The sequence below is a fragment of the Lepidothrix coronata genome, unplaced genomic scaffold (assembly GCF_001604755.1).
Source record: "Lepidothrix coronata isolate B3197 unplaced genomic scaffold, Lepidothrix_coronata-1.0 Scaffold3, whole genome shotgun sequence".
NCBI lineage: Eukaryota > Metazoa > Chordata > Aves > Passeriformes > Pipridae > Lepidothrix > Lepidothrix coronata.
Genome location: NW_016690183.1, coordinates 10,200,744 through 10,218,360, shown reverse-complemented (window position 1 = coordinate 10,218,360; position 17,617 = coordinate 10,200,744). Strand labels below are relative to the sequence as shown.

The following is a 17,617-nucleotide window of genomic DNA, read 5'->3' as shown; positions in this document are numbered from 1 at the left end:
AAGGATTTTTTTTCTTTTTTTTTTAGTGCTTTGGATATTTTGTAGTAGGGTTTGGGAGGGTGGGGGGGAATAGGGTTATGTTTCCAAAGTATGTGTTGGAGGCTGTGTGGAGAGGGCAAAGAACTATTCAACTGACTTTAATATAATTAAACCCCATAGTGAGCCTTCTTACCAGCAAAAGGAAAGGCTTTTTGCCAGATGGAGTTAACTCTCCCAAGTAAGTTGACTGTACTTATGGGGTTCTCTTCAGCATGTGATGGATAGGGAAGGACTTGCTAATATAACTGTAGAAAATGTCATCTTCTTCATAGTCCTGAGTGACACTGCTGTGGTAGTAAATGTTTGGTATGTTGACCTAGTTTCTGAGAATCCAGAGGTGTGACTTAGGATTTTCTTATCAAATAATACTGAAGTCAGATCTTCAGTCTTTTTATTCAGTGTGTACTTAGGAGGGAGAAAAAGAATAAAAAAAGAATAAAAGCTCAAAGCTCGCAGCTTTAAACAATCTAAATACAAACTGTTTTCAGTAGTATTTTAATAATCAGAACAAATACATATTTAAAAAATATGTTTGTACTAACCTGATTTAATGCTCGAGAGTTCTAGAAACATTGTGTTGTTTGTAATGCTTTGGTATGTGGGAGAAATACAGGGAGGAGAGGAAAAGCTATCCTACCTGCACTCTTATGCACACTGGTAGATTTAATATCTTATTATCCTCGTGAGTGTGCTAGAGGGGATCTAGCATGAACAGTCCCTTTAGTCTTGTGTTACCCTCTTCCTTTATTGAATCTGATCCGTGATGGAACTGTAAAGAAGAGGAGGAGGGGAACAAGTTACTATTAGAATTACATCCTCTTGGAGGGTAGATGAGGTGGAAAGCACATTTAAACAAGTATGGGTGGAATAATTGGGGCAGGGTGTAATAAGGAGTTTTAAAAGCCAGCAGATGAAAAGACACCATGTCTAACACGGAAACTGAGAAAGAGTCTTAGTGCTTTTGCTTGATGAGAATGACTTTCAGCCTTAAATAATATCCCACTGCTAGTTTGCCTCTTCAACTGACCTTTGTTTTATTTTTTTTTATAATTATTTTCTGGCCATTTTCCTTTACCCTCAGCTGCGGGTAGTAAAACCAGCAATCATTTCTTTAATGTGAATTATGTGAATGAATGAGCTGCTATGTAAACCTTGGGATTTGTTTACATTCATAATGATGTTGCATATTAAGGGAACCGTATCAGGATGTTTGCCTGTTAAGCAATGTGCTTAACATGTGCTGCTAGTTTTGTCCTTTCACTCCATCAGAAATACATGTAGCCCTTCAAACTGGAGAAGATTCTTTAAAGCACCTCCCCGTTTTCCAGCAAATGAATGTTCATTTCTATGGAAACAGAACTGGCAGCCAATCTCAGTGTTGCAAAAGCACTTGTTTCTGCTGCCTGAAATTTGTAAATACTGTTTTCTCTGAGAGAATTTAAGCAGATTCCTATATCAGGTAGTAGTGTAAATTTTGAGACGGGATATTAAAAGAAAGTAAGGAAATGAATAATATTGAGCTCTCTGCTGTCTTCAGCAGACAGAATGATTTGAGCTGAATATAAACTGTACATCTCTATTCAACCTGGGAAGTTTTTCCATTTTAATGTTTAATGGCTCATAGGGTTGGCTTTACAAACATAAAATGTGACAGGTACGATCCGATACAGATTACGTATCATAGCGTAAGGGAGCTGTGTCATGGGTGATAAAGATGCAGTTGAGATAAATGTTCTCCTAAAAAAAAAAAGAGGGGGGCAAATAAAAATCCATAGCACAAGTGTGTATCTGTTTTTCCACATTACGCTATTGTTTTTTATTTCCCTTTGCTGTTTTCTATTTGGAAATATAGTTACTATGGAGACAATGACGACATACTCTAATGGAGCTCACCAGTGCGGCACAACATGAATATATATCGTTTGGGAATACTGTGATAGCTGCCATGATTATTTTATAGGGTTTTGAGCTGCATATATTTCTTTTGCTCACTCAATGCAAGTGGTCAAAATGTAGCCACAGTTTTCAATTTCAGCTGCTATTCTTCCTGCTTTATGATTTTAAATAGGAACATTTACTGACTGATGAAGCGTAATGGTCAGTTTAAGCCCATTTGGAAGTAAAGGGCCTCATTGGGCTGATTCTTCCACTTTTTTTTTTAAGGAATTTGCATGAGTTTTTGGATTATTACTATGGGGAACAGTGCCCGGCTCCTGCAAATGGATGGTTCTCACGCACTGTGTAACTCCATATGCTACAGCCTCTCTGAATTTTAAACTTTTCCATGGCCAAGACAAAGTAAACTGGTACTACTTGCTATTCTTTTTTTTTTTAAATCACTTTATTGGATTGCACTCTTTCTACCTTCACTATGTCCCTTAAAAACGTTGATTCGGAAACAAACTGTAATCAGAAGCCCAGGTTTTGGGTGGGGTTTTATTATAATTCCCATAGTGCTACAGAACACTCCCCAGCATGTGATGCCCACGCACCTTTTGGAAAGTGTTTCTCTTCACAGTTTCCGAGGGGGTTTCCAAAAAAAAAAAGCCTTCCGAAAACTCACGAAAAACCAGACAGCACCTTTCTTCAACGAAACTCCTATCTACTTCCCGCGGATTTATTGTTTTATTTTGTGGTATGTTATGTTTTGATTGATCTCTGTTCTGCCCGTCCTAACCAAGGCTGCTGCTTCTCCTGCTGGAGAGTTAAAGCCTCACCCTGGGGGGGGTGGGATGTCACCCCGTCGCAGGGGTCGCGGCGGGGCCGGTGCCAGCGCCGGGCCGGGCGGGCCCCGGGGGATCCCGGCGGGCACATGACGGCGGGGGCGGGCGGAGGGCGGTGTCAGCGCCCGGTGGGCCGGGCCGGGGCCGGGCCGGGCGCGGAGGGTTCCCGCGTAAGGCGGGACTGCTATTTTGAAGCGGAGCGGCGGCTGCGGCGGCTGCGGTGGCAGGGATCCATCCGGCTGGCGTCCGGCTGGGAGCCGGGACCCGCCGCGCCCGCCCTCCCGCGGCACCGCCGGGCATGATGGCTGTGGGGGACGGTGAGTGCGGAGCGCCGCTGCCCCTTCGGGGGCGCGGGGGGGTTCTCTGCAGCCCTCTGGAGGCACGGGGGGCCTGGGGAGGTTGGAATGGCAGGTTGGCATCTCACCCTGGCGGGGTTGTCTTCCGCCGCCGCCGGGCGTTCAGGGATGGAGGGTGAGCGCAGCAGCCGGAGGGTACCGCGGGCACCCAGCATGGCAACTCCAGCCTTTTCTGAAATTTTAACCATGCCTGGGTTTCTGGAGTGGCCCGTGATCTCAATTATTTACTACTCTGGCGGGTTCCGCTGTGCATTTTTATGTTGGCGTTGTGTTTACCCCTCTCGCCTCAGTGTTAGTTATGTTATAGCTACCTCTGCAAGTTGGGGCTGAATTTACTGTACACCGCTTAGTATACAAGCTTGTGTTAATCTGCCCTGTTTTGTGAAGAAATTCGTACTAATTCAGCGTAGCCATAAAAGAAGAGCTTTGCTGCTAGGGCTGGGGATGTATATTTAATAGACAAGGAATGTTACTATGTTTCCTTCACTGCACAGTGTATTGTTACACAAACCAATGGAAAGTAGGTCAGTAAAGCAATTCAGACTATATTGTTGTGTTTTCGTTAAAAACTAGACATATGTTTTACCTTTGTAACACCTCCTGGGTTTGCGTGACAGCCAGGTTCTTTGAGCTTAATACCTTGATGACTTTCTATACATGTGTTGTTATTTTCAGAGAAACTTAAGCGTTCATTGGACTTGCAGCAAGTTTAGGGATGTAGTAGGATAGCTGTGCTTTTACAAATGATTATATGTATATATATAGTTTTAAATAACAAGGATGGTCTTATAAAGATCACAGATTAAGGTTAAATCTATTGTCTGAATTGGCTAAAACAGCAGTTGTAAGAGTCCTGAGAGAGACCCTTTCTTAAGGCGTCCTGAAGTGTATGTTTTTCACTTAGTTCTTTCCTATGTTGGAGACTGAAAGAGATAATGAGCATGACTACAGCAGTGAAATTACAGCTGGGCTGTACAATCTAAATAAAATTCGGGCAGGTCTCTGATGTTTATATTTTTGTTTGTCATTTGGAAGGTGCAAGAGGAGTCATGGTCTTTGTAGAATTGAATATGTTGTAAGCTCCCTCTTGTTGAGATTTTTTTTTTCCCCTGGAAATGTTTTTCTCTGTCTTTTGTTTGCTTCCTGTGAAGCAACACAGTTCTCCATGGTGTAAACATGGACTGTGGTAACTTGCAGATTAAGGATGCAAGTTGTAGCATGTTAAGAAATAACTGCATTCCCTAGGCAAAGCCATAGGATTTTTGTGGTTCTGTAATGGTCGAGGTTTATAAAGTGAGGGTGGTTGTGGAGCTCTCTTCTGTATAATTTAATTCGTCATTAACAAAGGCACTAAGAACAAAGTACTGTTCAGGCAGTCAGCTGACATTCTGTGTAGGAGCTTTGAGCAATGATGCCAAATACAATTAACAGTGTGTAGGATGATTATGTAGCTGTTGGTCTCTCTTAAAACTACTGCTTACCACATTTACAAGGAATTCAGTCTTCTGATGTTATGTTATGAAACTGCTAGGGAAAACAAAACCTTAGTTACTATTAAGAAAACTTTTTGATCTTTTTTTTTCTAATTTAATTAAGGTTTGCTACCATTCTGTACATCCTCCTTATATATGCAACATAATGTTTTTAGGTTAGTGATTCTGCAGCCTTTGAAAAATGTCTTTTCTTGACAAAATGTCACTTCGTTGTGTCCAATATGTATGTTAAACTTGATATTTTTAAGACTAGGCTGAAGGCATTGTGCATATACTTCAGAGAACAGATTTTTTTACTTGTCTTACTTGGTTTGCTCATTTAATCATCTTAGATGTGTTAAAAAATTGCAGAGTATGTTTGGACATGTGATACAGAGGTGGTAATTTCAACATTCTATCTTGAATGCAAGATACTGGCTTATTGGAACCTTTTGGATTTTTTTCAGTTTTCTTGAGCACAAGCAGAAATGTAAATAAAACATGGTGCTTAACAGTTGAATCTTAATCTGATTTCTCAAGTGAAGATTAAAGGGAAGAGACAGATTTTCTGTTTGCCCCCATCTCAACTGTCTCAAGCTCTCCAAGCTTTTGTTAGAAGAATGTAGAGGGGAAAAAAAAATAATACTGTGCTTGTGGCCCAGCAAACAAATGGACCGTAACTTCTACTGTACTGAATGTGTGCCAGTGGGAAAGCATGCGCTGTCTCAGTCTTAAAGGCATTTCGCAGACTTGTGTGACTGCGTGTCTGTGTTTGACCTGCAAGTTGTGTTCTTAGGTTGCTGAGGAAAACCAGCCAGGAACTGCTCCTTGCTCTGGTTTCCTTGTTCCTTGGAGAGGATAATGCATTTCTGCCATGATCCGCTGGTAACCAGATTAGGCTGTTTAGGAGGTGGCTGACAGAATTGCAGGGCGGCACATCGCATTGTGCCTTCTCTTCAGGGTTTGTAATTCAGCAGCTTCCAACAGTGTTTCCTCACCTCGTTGTCACCTGTGCTGTTAGTCTGTTATTTCATGGTAAGGGACTGCTTTGATCCCAGTTGAATAAGGTTATTAGGATAAGAACAAAATCATCTGCCTAAAACTACAAACGGCCTTGTAGGGAAGATTAGACATAGGTTTTCTTAAGATGCACTAAACATATTGCACTACCAGACATAAGGTATTTGAGGGCTATCTAAAAGCATATAATCAGCTTTGTAAGAGAACATATTTGGTGCACGCACTTGCTACACTAGTATATACTAAGTATGCTATTTTCTATTATATAATAAGCACATCTTTATTTATTAGTGTATTTTTATGTAAATGGCATACGGCGTAATGACGTTGCGTGACGTTAAGCACTTGTCAGATTTCATATGATAAAACGTATGTGACTGGTTTATGAATAGAAATTATCCTTCTATCTTAGTACATATGCATATCAAATTATGGGTTTTGTCTTCTTGCAAAGTGCTTCATTAATGTATGTATAGTCCTAGAGCACAAGAACAATTACCTTTCATTCCCTGATGTTCTTCTGAGGGAGGGCTGTCTTCCTAAGTCTTTAATCTGATTAGTAGTTTCTGTGAAGTGTGGGTGCTGTACAGCTTTAGTACTTTACTTCTGACTGAAAAAGAGATTGCACATATATTAAATGTACAGAGGCTACAGTGATGTTTTAGACATTAGCTTGATTTAAAAGGTATATATGTGATTGTAGTACATAAGGATTTCTGAGGTGTATTTCTGATTTTTCCTTTCCTTTTGGTAGGAGGCTTTTTAAACCAACAGAGTCCTGTGAGTGATGATAATCAAGCAATTACTACACTGGCCTAGAAATTGGTCGGGCTGTAACTGTGTGCTTTGTACCATTGAGAGCTGTCTCCTGGAGGTGGGAATATAGATGGCAGCAGAAGTTTTTCTGGGGGATAGAAACACAGCATTTGTTCCTCTTTCTGTTCTTGTTTGGGCCTGTGCTTTTTTAGTGTGCTGACTGTGCCTGCACTGGCTCCTTTTCCTGTGATTGCTCCCCACCACTCCTCTTCCGTTATTAGCAGTTGTTGGGCACATTGGGTCAGGAAACGTCTTTACTCACTGTGCCTGGGAGAGGGAGGACAGATACCATGAGCTGGAATTCGATTGCTGTTCCCAACCAAACCAGTGCAAAGCTTTTTTTCGCAGTAAGGTCATATGCTACTCCCAGTGATTAACATAGATTCTGACTAGTGTTTTGTCTATAAAGTGCACGTACCGTTGCTAATAGCAGTAAAAGAACAGTGGAACAGTGAAACAACTGAGTGGGAGAGGGAGGGAATGTGTAAACAAGCCAAAGGCTATATATGAAAGGACACAGTTTCTACTCAGAGGATGGATGAATACAGCAAGGTTCAAGACTGATGTGAATAAAAAAGTAATTCAAGGAAGAAGTATGCAACTCAGAGCTTTTTTTTTTTTTTTTTTTTTTGCTTAAAAAAGCTGCAGACATGACAAAGCACAGTTATTTTCTCAAAACAAGCATAGATTCTACAGTGATAAGTGCACTTTTATATATATATTCTAGAGTAATAGCTACAAGTAAGCTTCGTCTTTCTGTTTCTAAATGACATTTTTAAAGTGTTAAGGACTATTTTGGTGTTCAGTTCTGGGGAACTTGGTAGTGATGCTGGTGGTAGTTGTTTTCACTAAATATGAAATATGAATCCACTAAAAAGATGTCCAGGTATGTTTAATCTATTGTCCGAAAGTGTTGGTTGGTTGTAGTGTTGGAGTCTGTTTCCATTAGTTTTTAAGAACAAGTTACTTAATTAAAAAATTCTTTTGGTGTTATCAGTTTGTATCTGCATATTTTTGATTAATCTAGACTATTGCTAATATTGCATGGGTGTTGGTTGGGGTTTTTTATTATTTTTCTTTTTAAAAGGGTGCATTTTGAAAAAAGACATTAGAATTGCCGACAGCCACAGGAGAAACTTAAAGCCTACTAAGGATTTTCTTTGAAAGATGTTACAAGAGTCTTCCACTTGACTAATTGGATATTTGCCTTGCAGGGTTTATTTTCATCTTTGTTATCTATGAAATATGAGGAGTATTTCCTTATTGTTGCATATTATTTTTAATAAAGTCTTCCTGTAATAAATACTGATGAGCAAGTAAGCTATAACTGGATCATTTCAGACACCTGTCTGAAATGCCTTCAGAGGTGAAGGTTCTTTCATAGTATTGACCTGAATAAGAAATTCCTGTCTGTATATTGTATTTATAAAAGTATTCTTAGTTTTTAAAGAATTGTGGTTTAGAGTTTGTGTGTTCTTTCCTTGCCCAATTCCTTCATCAAAATACGCTTTGGTAGCTCCCTAGCTACATCGCAGGCACTTCACATTTTTCAGATGGGATGTGAGTTTTTTAACTTCTGGGATGCTGGTGGATGAGGGGCTAGACATGAGCTGGCAATGTGTACTGGCAGCCCAGAAAGCCAATTGTGTCCTGAGCTGCATCAAAAGCAGTGTGGCCAGCAGGTTGAGGGAGCTGATTCTGAGCCTCTACTCAGCTCTGGTGAGACCCTACTGGGAGTGCTGTGTCCAGCTCTCTGGTCCCCAGCATAGGAAGGACCCGGACCTGTTGGAGCAAGTCCAGAGGAGGCCACAAAGATGATCAGGGCGCTGGGGCACCTCTCCTATGAAAGCAGGCTGATAGAGTTGGGATTGTTCAGCCTAGAGAAGAGGAGGCTCCAGGGAGACCTTGTAGCACCTTCCAGTACTTAAAAGAGGGCCTACATGAGAGCTGGAGAGGGACTTTTTACAAGGGTCTGGAGTGATAAGACAAGGAAGAATGGCTTTAAACTGAAAAGGGGTACATCTAGACAAGATCTGAGGAGGAAATTCTTTACTATGAGGGTGGTGAGGCACTGGAACAGGTTGCCCAGAGGAGCTGTGGAAATGCCATCCCTGGAGGTGTTCACGGCCAGATTGGATGGGGCTCTGAGCAACTTGTCTAGGGAAAGGTGGCCCTGCCTATGGCAGGGCGGCTGGAACTTGATGATCTTTAAGGTCCCTTCCCACCCAAACCATTCTATGGTTCTTTGGGGAAAAGTCCAGTTTGAGGAGAGTTTGTCCTCTTAAAGTTTTATCACCTGTAAGTGAAATGGCAACATTGAGAGTAAAATAAAGATAATTTGCCATATTTTCCTAATCTCCACTTCTGAATACATGAGGTAGAGATCAAGTTGGTTAGTGAGCTGAAAGGCCATTAACAACTCCTTTCATTCTGTGATGTGGTGTACACATTTTCATGTGCAGATATTAATATTTTAATTCCTGAACTGCATGGACCTAAAATTCAGAAAAATAAATCTCTCTACATTTTATCTGCTGTGTGTTCATATTAGACTTTCTCCTTCTAGGACCTGTGTTTTATTTGTTAGTCTGCCTTGCCATTTTATATTTTCAACATGCAAATTGAGTTGAACATGCAGAAGTTGGCCATACTGAAGCATAATGCAAACATTACTACTAAAATGATCTCTCTGATGACAGAATTAAATTTATCACTGTCAGCCTCTAGTAGTAAATCACAGTTTAAGCTCACTGTTTGTAAACCTTCCTGTTAATATTATATGATATACATCACATGGCCCTTTGTGATGACATATGTTTGTGATATATGTTAAACATGAATGAACATGGTATTTATATCTACCTCTCTTACCCTTGCTGTGATATAATTGGTAATTTAAAAATTCAAATCATTAAACTCAGGTGTTTCTGTGTGACTGAATTAAGTACTGGAGATGTCATGGATGGATATCTGTTTGACTGACTTAGCTGCAAATACTAATATGGTGGTCCTTCTTTCTCACTTTTCTCCTCTTAAATGTATCAGTAGTCTATTCATATTATTGCAATTTATGGATAGTGGTTTCTAAATATAATGTGTTTTCGTGATAAATAAATTGGTTTTAAAATAGGTCATTAGATTCACTGGAGAAAATGCTGGTGCTGTTGAGAGTAGATAATTGATGTACAAGCAAAGGGAATTTGTGAAGAAAGAAATAAAATGACTTCTGGAGCTGAGATGATGAAGACACTAATGAAAACAGGCCTACTGAGCAAAGACTAGCTGTTGGCTTACAGGATATTTTAAATGTGAATAGTGGAGTTTATACTTCAAGAAGATATTTGAAGTGGTAGGTTTTTTAGAAGGCAACATAAGCAACAGAGTGAAGTGTTAGGCCACAAATGAGGTCTGAATTCAGATGGACGACAACAGTTCAATAAACCATCACTTTTGATAGGAATTATGAGTCTTTTATATGTGAACTGGCTCACAAATTACCCAGGCATGAAGTAAAAACTCTCTTCAAGCCTTTTCTTTTTTTTTTTTCTTTTGTTATCACTGTTTTAAGTGAACTGCCTCCTTTCATTTTAATGAGTGTCTGGATAGGGAGACTCTCTAGGGGAGTACTCATTCATTTACCAGAAATCTTGATTGCTTCAGAAGTTACTGCCCTTCTCAGCTTTAATTCTGACATTTTATAGTGCAAAATATTTGTGCTATGTTAGGCATATTTTACTTTGTACTAAAACAGAGGAGAATTCCATTGGTTTCTATGTTACATTGCTAAATTAACCTATAATGTCTTTAAATTGTCAGAAATTTTCAGTTTTTAATTTCTTCTGTGAGGCATGCCTGTGTCCTTACTAGACCTTTTTTCCTTTCCCCTGCCCAAAAAACACATGACTTGTTAACATTTCAGCATTGGATATAGTGCAGGGAGGCCCAAATAGCATGGCCTAAAGCAATAATATGGTATAGATGTTGAAGAACAGTAACAGTATGTGTTTTATTTTAAATCTTGAAATTTAGTCTTGAATCCTGTTTTAGGTGTTGCCTTGTCATGAATTCTGGAGAACCTGATTGTCTTTCCCCTTTTTACTGATAAAATTTTACTTTGGTTGCTAATAGGTTATAGACTATTAGATGTTGATTTAAAAGGCTGTTGAACGTGCCTGAGAAAAGTTGTAAGTAAAGTGAAACTGATGATTTTTAAAATACAGTAATATTGGCTGCATCTTCAGTTTTCAGTAGGTTGCTGTGAGTAACATTTGGGACATGTATAAAAAAGGAAATTCCAATTGCAAGAATTTAAAACTGACTAAATGATTTGTTTATTAATTTAATCAAATTTAACTGACCTACAAAAATAATTTTACAGATGCTGTAAAAGTAAAAAATATGGCAAGATTTGCAGAAACGATCTTAAAATTTAATAGGTAAAAAGTAGAAAATTACTTAGGTTTACAGGAGATATTCTAGAGCTAGAAATGGAAATGAAGCTTTAATTGGGAGCAAAATTAGCTCAGTTGCTTATTTTGGCTTATTGCAGCTTTATTTGAAACCTGTAGTTAAGTCTTGTCTTTCATCCAGACAATAGTAAGATGAACCGTAAGAGTAGCTTTACTTTGGGGTTAGGAAAATAGTACTGGTATATGTTATATTTTTTCTGAATTAAATCTTTTCTGAACATATTTCTTCATGAAACTATGGAACAAAATGGATAAATCATTAGTGTCATTAGCATAGGCCTGTATTAAATGTGGATAATTATTGTGGCATATGCCATTGCCACTCCTGAAAAAGTCTATCAGGTTTAGTGTCTATTTTCCAGTTTTCCCTTCCTCTCTTTTGCTCTATTAATTGAGAATCATGTTTTTAAAAAAAAGACCAAACACACAAGCCAGAACCAAAAAACCCAAAAGCACATCTGGTATGAGCCTCTCTCAGTGTGCTGTAGCAGATTGATGGAATGTAGCAGAGCTGTGTTCTGCTTTGCTTGTTGAAAAGTTAGGGCAACTTTATCAGAATTTAAGATTGGATCAACAGCAAATTTTAACTGATAAATATTTGCCTTATTCCTGTTACTGACTCTTGCTCTCCTTACTAAGGGAGCCTTTTTTATTCTTTTTGTTCCCTGGAACTGCCTGAAAAAATAGCACATGAAGGAATACGTTTGGCTTTAGTACATTGGGGAATTTTTGAACAAAGTTTTGTTATTTAGCAACTGTTCTCTGGTATTTTTTATCTCCCCTAGCCCCTGTGAGGTTACTGTCAAAAAAGGAGTCTCTTGTGGTAAGAGTTTGAGATTTTGCTCAGGAGCATCAGAATATATTGCACAGAACAAGAGAACCACTTGCCAGCAGTGAATCATTGGTAGAGTTGCCTCCTTCGGGAATGCAAAGAGAAACGGAGGAGGTAACATGAGGTGAAGTTAAATACATTGGGAAGTGGCCTTGTGTTACTTCTGTGCCTACAGTGTTGACTCCTAAAGACTCATGCTTTGTCGTTGAGGGAAGCAGGTTTTTGTTTGTGAATGAGAATTTGCCTCCTAATGGTTCAGTATCCCTCTGCCTGCTGTGGCACAGGGAGAATGCCCAGGAATCATGCCTTTATGGTAGATCTAAAGCATCTTTGGTGTGATCCATCTGTCCAGCTATAGGTGTCTCGTGCCACTTGAGGTGCCTTGCAGTATTCACGGTAGCCATGTGGAGCAAAGAGGCGTGACACGAGACTGGCAAGAGATCTGTGGCCTTCTGGAATGTCAGCTGGCCGCCAGACAGGATACCCAGGACTGTCTAAACTGGTTTTAGATGACTGTGCTTAGGCAAATGAATCCTATCCTTTGTGTTAGGACAAACAGATTTGGACTGTATGGAATGCCTGATGTGTAAGGGATAAAATGCTCACTAAATGATGCGGGACATTGGCTTGAAGTATGGATTAGGAGGATCAACTAACTTGATGCATGTGTAGTGCTTGCGGCTTCATTTTCATGCTTGACAGAAATTGTTGTAGGCCGTACCAGTTCATCTGGAATTGAGCTAATGATCCAGTCCCAGATGTTCCAAGTAATTGATGCAGTCTATGTCTGTAAGTCACTGAAGGGGGACTGGCAGTCGGTGTCTTGGTAGGCACAGAATGGGAGATGACTTGGAAAATCTAAGGAGTTTATGTACTCACCATTGTTTTGCTTGGGCAGGATTTTGCAGTTGTCATCATAAACAGTTTGTGGTGTGAAAGAGGAACTGTTAGCACTAGTTCAAAACCACTTCGTATCTATTAGCAGTATTTGGAACCAAAAGGGATACAGAAAGGGCATGTTTTTAAGAAAAGGCAGTTAAAAACTAGTTTTATTAAATATATAAATATTAAATATGCTGTGTTCTCTGGTTTGACTAATTATCAATCTACAATGAAATGCTACAAGTTGGTGTTTACAACTCCAGGGGTGCTAGATGCGTAAGATGTTGCTTCTGATAACAGTATCAAGATTTGCCTTTATGGTCAACTTTAGTTCAGTGTTACTGCAGGGGATCCAGTTTTTTCCCCTCTGTGGTGTTACTTGGGGATCTGCTTTAAGGTCAGTTAACTTCTGGTTTGTTGCTGAGTAGCACAGGTAAAATATAGATCTTGTACTTGGAAAGTGGTGTCGGTGATACTGTGTTTCTTTCTTCTGTTACTATGACTTACAAAATGTTAGCTGTTAAGAGTCAAGTTAATTCTGTGAATTTTAAAACCAGCTAAGGTAGAGGCTTGAGTTGCATTTTTCTCTGGATATGACAAGCTCTAGACTTCTCTCTAGAATCTCTTCACTGGATGCATCTGTAATGACCCTTACTGCTCTATAGCCAAATCACAGTAAATAGATTGTTTTGAAGTTTTAAATATTGGTAGTACTAGAATGTTCTTTGAGTATCAAGTTTTATTGTAAGTGTTTGTCCTTTGATCTCTCCAAATACTTTGGAAAACATACACTACATAGAGTTGATCTGGCCCCCAAGAGCAATGCTAAAAGGCACGAAGATAGCATGTGTATTCTGTTTATTTTTAGTTCAAATTGTGTTGTTTGTTTCGTAAGAATTTCAGTATTTAAACCTTTGCCGTAGTTCAGAATTTTAGTCTTCCTGGATTTAATCTTAGAATAACTTTGAATAAACCCCAAGTTTTGAAAGTGTGGTACACTCTAGCTTCTGTTGTGCCCTGCAGGTTGGTGTGGTGGGTCTTTTACTGGAAAAATTCCTTTGACAACTCTTGAAATGTTTTGTAGGAATGCACAGCAGTTCATTGATACCAGTTCACTTGCTGCGTGAATGCTCCTCTGTGGTACAGATCTCTGCCTTCCATTAGAAGAGAAGACTTCTAATGCTCAGACATTGAGTCTTGTGTTTGTAGCTTTCTGAAGATAACGAACAATCTTTTCTTGAATTTTTTTTTTTCCTGAAGTTGTTCATCTGAAAGAGAACTTGCACTGGAGTGAGAGCATCTGTTGCTCATCAGGCTGCTTCAGCAGCTTTTGGCAGCACTAGATTCCAAGTTCTTCTCGTTATGGTGCGCTTACCTCCAAAACTCTTCATACTCAATATGATTTAAAGTTAACTGAGTACAAGAACAGTGTTGTGAGATTTAACTGAGGCTCAGTGTCTTTCATTTATTGTGTTTTTCCTTTGAGATGTTCCGTGTGTTACTAGCAATTCATACAGCTTTTTATTTTTAGTACCTTGCAGCTTTGTTGTAAAATGCTGTTTGGATAGTGCTTTCTCAGCTGTCAGATGTATTTGCATATGTAAAATCTGATACTCTGAAAGTGTTAGGCCTTTAAAATTACCTGGAATGAAAATTATCTAGCCATTCTAGAATGGAAGAAGTTTGCATCCTTCAGATAGCTTTGTTTTGAAATAGCAATTACATTTAGGCTTCTGTGACTTCTGTTGTAGAAATTTATTTTGTTTGTAGGCAGCGTAAAACCAGCAGTGCGGTCACAGTTTGATGCTGAGAGTACAACTGGCATTGTGTTCTGCGTGTTGGCAGTCAGGACCTCCATCCCTGGTCCTTTGGCCAGCCAAAGGCACGTAGTAAACACGTTTGGCTCAGCTGGAACTGCACCTTGATTATACCCTGTGGAGCAGCAGTTAAAACTCAAGCTGGGGCTCTCCATGCTGAAGTACATGGAAATGCTTTTATGAGAGCTACAGACCAAGTGTATCATTGCAGATGAGTGAGAGCGCATGGGAAGCACATTTTACAGGAAGCAAATAAAATGTTTTGGTGTCATGAAGTGCTATAAATACAAACCTCAGGTTTCAGATTTTCACAAACACTGTTAAGCGTATTTCTAGAAACGGAGTGTCCCTGAAGTTCACTTGGGATTTTGATGTTAAATCCTAAGGTAAAAAAAGGGTAAAGACCTAAAAGGGTGGGGGAAACCTCTGGTTTCTTTAAAAGATGGTACAGAATTTTCCTGCTTATGTTTATTTAAAAACAAACCAACCCAAACCAAAAGAAACTCAGCTACATTATCGCTTTAGCCTTAATAGAATTAAAACAGATAATTTTCAGCCATTAATTTTATATGCTTATGGTTCTGTGCTATTATTTTGGAACACTTAAAAGTAACTGTACCACAGTTTTTAATTTATTTTAACATAAACCATGAAAAGTCCAGTTAAGAATGCCCATGTATCAGTGGTTAAGATAGTTCAGTGTATCTCAAAAAAAAAAGTGGGAATTTATTTTAAAAGCTGGGTTTCGTGCGGACTGAAAAATTATGAAACTGTTTCATAGTGTAGGTTTTTTAATTCAGTGTTAATAATGTTTTAAATGCATGAAAAAATATATTCTTTAACTAGGCAAAGTAATTTGACGGTATTCCCAAGAACATTATTTAATATATCATCCTCTAATGTACACAGCAGGTCAGTACCTGGAAATACTTGCCTTTGCATTTTTTTCTGAAACTCTGTTTGCACATTTTGGGGTTGAGCAGTAACTTCTACAATTCCCCATCTTTAGTATGCCTTCATAATGAATAGTTTGGTAAAAATGGAAAGTCCCAAAGTACACTGTTGTTTGGGTTTGTTTAGATTTTTCTTCATTAGGAGGTTTTGCATAAGTGAGCAAATTCTTACTTTCTATTTTTGAGATTGTATTGCAAATAACTTTATTGTTTCAAAGGCTTGTGGTGCAGTATTTGTTTATCAGTGCTGCATTGTAGAGCTGTTGGGTAGTAATATGAAAGTCTTACCTGTTTCTTCATCAGATTTGAAAGTGCAGCAACAAAACCATTTTTATTTGAAAAGTGTGTTTTCATTTTTAGTCAGTTTTCATGATTCCATACTCATGTGACAGTGTTGATCTGTTCACTCTGTTTAAAAATCTGCAAGATATTTCTTAATGCTATTTTAAAATTACCTGTAATGCTGCAGGTATCCTAGATATTAACCATTGCTGTTTATCCTTTTATTATGGTGTTTAGCTCAGTGTACTTAATGTGGCATTTGGATCAGTGGTTTTCCTTGCTCAAAAATCTTGATGTCTGGTTCTATTTAAGATACTGAGAGTAAAAGCATCAGGAATCAAAATGTATTCTGGCTCACCCGTATGCTGAGCGGGAGTGCTGTTTCCATGGCAACGCACAGGACACTGAGGGGGAAGGCTGATGCCTTTTCCCGATTCGGGAGAGTTTACAGATCCAAACACAATTAGTCTTAGCATGATTCTCTTAAAAATGAGTGGTTTTAGGAGAAAAGGAAATAATGTTAATGAAAATTGTTCATGTACATCCATATGTCTCTTGTGATGGCTTGTTCCTTTAATCATGGAGATTTGTTAGTGCTAACACAGCTTTTGGCAAATGCTAATAAAATGTACTAATTATAGCAGCAGTGATCTTGGACACCTTAAATGAAGGGTGTTCCAGCATTCGATGGTGCTGCAAATGCTGCTGGACAAAACCTTGCTGTACCCTTTTAATGCAGGCTGCCTTCCTCTGGGAGGCTATATTGTTAAATATAGTTGACATTTCACTGGGAACAAGTTCTGAATAAGCAAAGGGTAAACGGTGACCATTCCAGAGATGATAAAGCTTTGCCATTAATTTTATTTTTCTTTTAGAAATGGCAGGTTTTAGAGCAGGTAATATGCTAAATTGGTCTTTCATTACTGTAATGCAGCTGTGTCTCAGCCTCGCCCATTTTATTTACTGTAGGAACCATAGACTGATACATTTTCTGTGCTCAAGCTTATAGATAAATCCTTCTTCCCTTAGTGGGTGGAGAAAACCACTTGCATTCTACTGTTGGAATATGTTGGGGTTTTTTTTAAGGCCAAATATTTTGTATTGAGACTGTTTAGTCACTAGAGATGAATTTCTCTCTCGATTAAAAATACACAAACCTGAAATTATAGGAAAGAGGAGTGCAAACCCCAGAATATTGTCTGCCTGTCTAATTTTTTTTAACGAAGGATTGGAATAGTGGCAAATACTGTGTGTGGGAATTAATTTATTTGCATGGAGAATTTTCACCTTTTCCTCTGGCGTTGGCTCCCAGAAGATGATGTCACCTTGCAGCTCATTGGTTGTCAGCACCTAGTGCAGGGAAGGGAGAGAAAGATGCCGGCACAAATCTCAGTGGTGGATCTAGGGTGTTTGCGAGCAGTTTTTGATGGAATCTTTGATTAGTATTAAGAATTTACTGCATGTGGCCATGTGAGGTACTGGGTCCGTCCTTGGGTGAGGGGATTGAAGAGCTATCAGAGGAATGAGGCGACTGATCTGCAAGAGGATCTGTGATTGTAAGTTGAAAAAATCTGGGTGGAAGGAAAGAGACAGGGAGTGCTAGTTAGACACATTGTGGGAGGATGTGTAGCAGAAAATGCATGCATGAGTAAAAGAAGAAAAAGGAGAAGCATTTGTTTTTGGTAAACTGGAATGATGGAAATTATATTAAGGGCTTTCCTTTGGGGAAAATATTAAAAAATGCTCAAAAATATTCAGTCTGTGTGAAGATATTTTCCTTTTGTGGGAATGGATGTGTAGGATTCATTTTTATGCTCAGTTTTACTGTGGTTAATTATGAAGGAAAAATAATGTTTTATAAGAACTTAAAATGTAGAAAATGCTGTTTATTTCTCACTGTCATTTTATTCCTAGGTCAGAGACAGGACAAAGTGATAAATACTTGCTTTTATTTAT

The 17,617-nt window shown here is 38.9% G+C and overlaps 1 protein-coding gene across 34 annotated transcripts in view; it reads left to right on the top strand.

Annotated features, from left to right (window-relative positions):
- CLASP2 (cytoplasmic linker associated protein 2) overlaps nucleotides 1-17,617 on the top strand; it is a 152,244-nt gene that overhangs the window by 44,845 nt on the left and 89,782 nt on the right. For 3 of the 34 annotated variants that reach the window (XM_017820946.1, XM_017820938.1, XM_017820919.1), the window contains exon 1: nucleotides 16,992-17,217. The exons of 29 other annotated variants lie outside the window; for them this stretch is intronic. In XM_017820946.1, coding sequence (XP_017676435.1) covers nucleotides 17,184-17,217 — 34 coding nt within the window. In that variant the 5' untranslated portion in view covers nucleotides 16,992-17,183. Of the gene's footprint in view, nucleotides 1-16,988; nucleotides 17,218-17,617 lie in introns of those variants that run through there. 2 more of the 34 variants (XM_017820910.1, XM_017820929.1) reach the window with 2 other exon arrangements.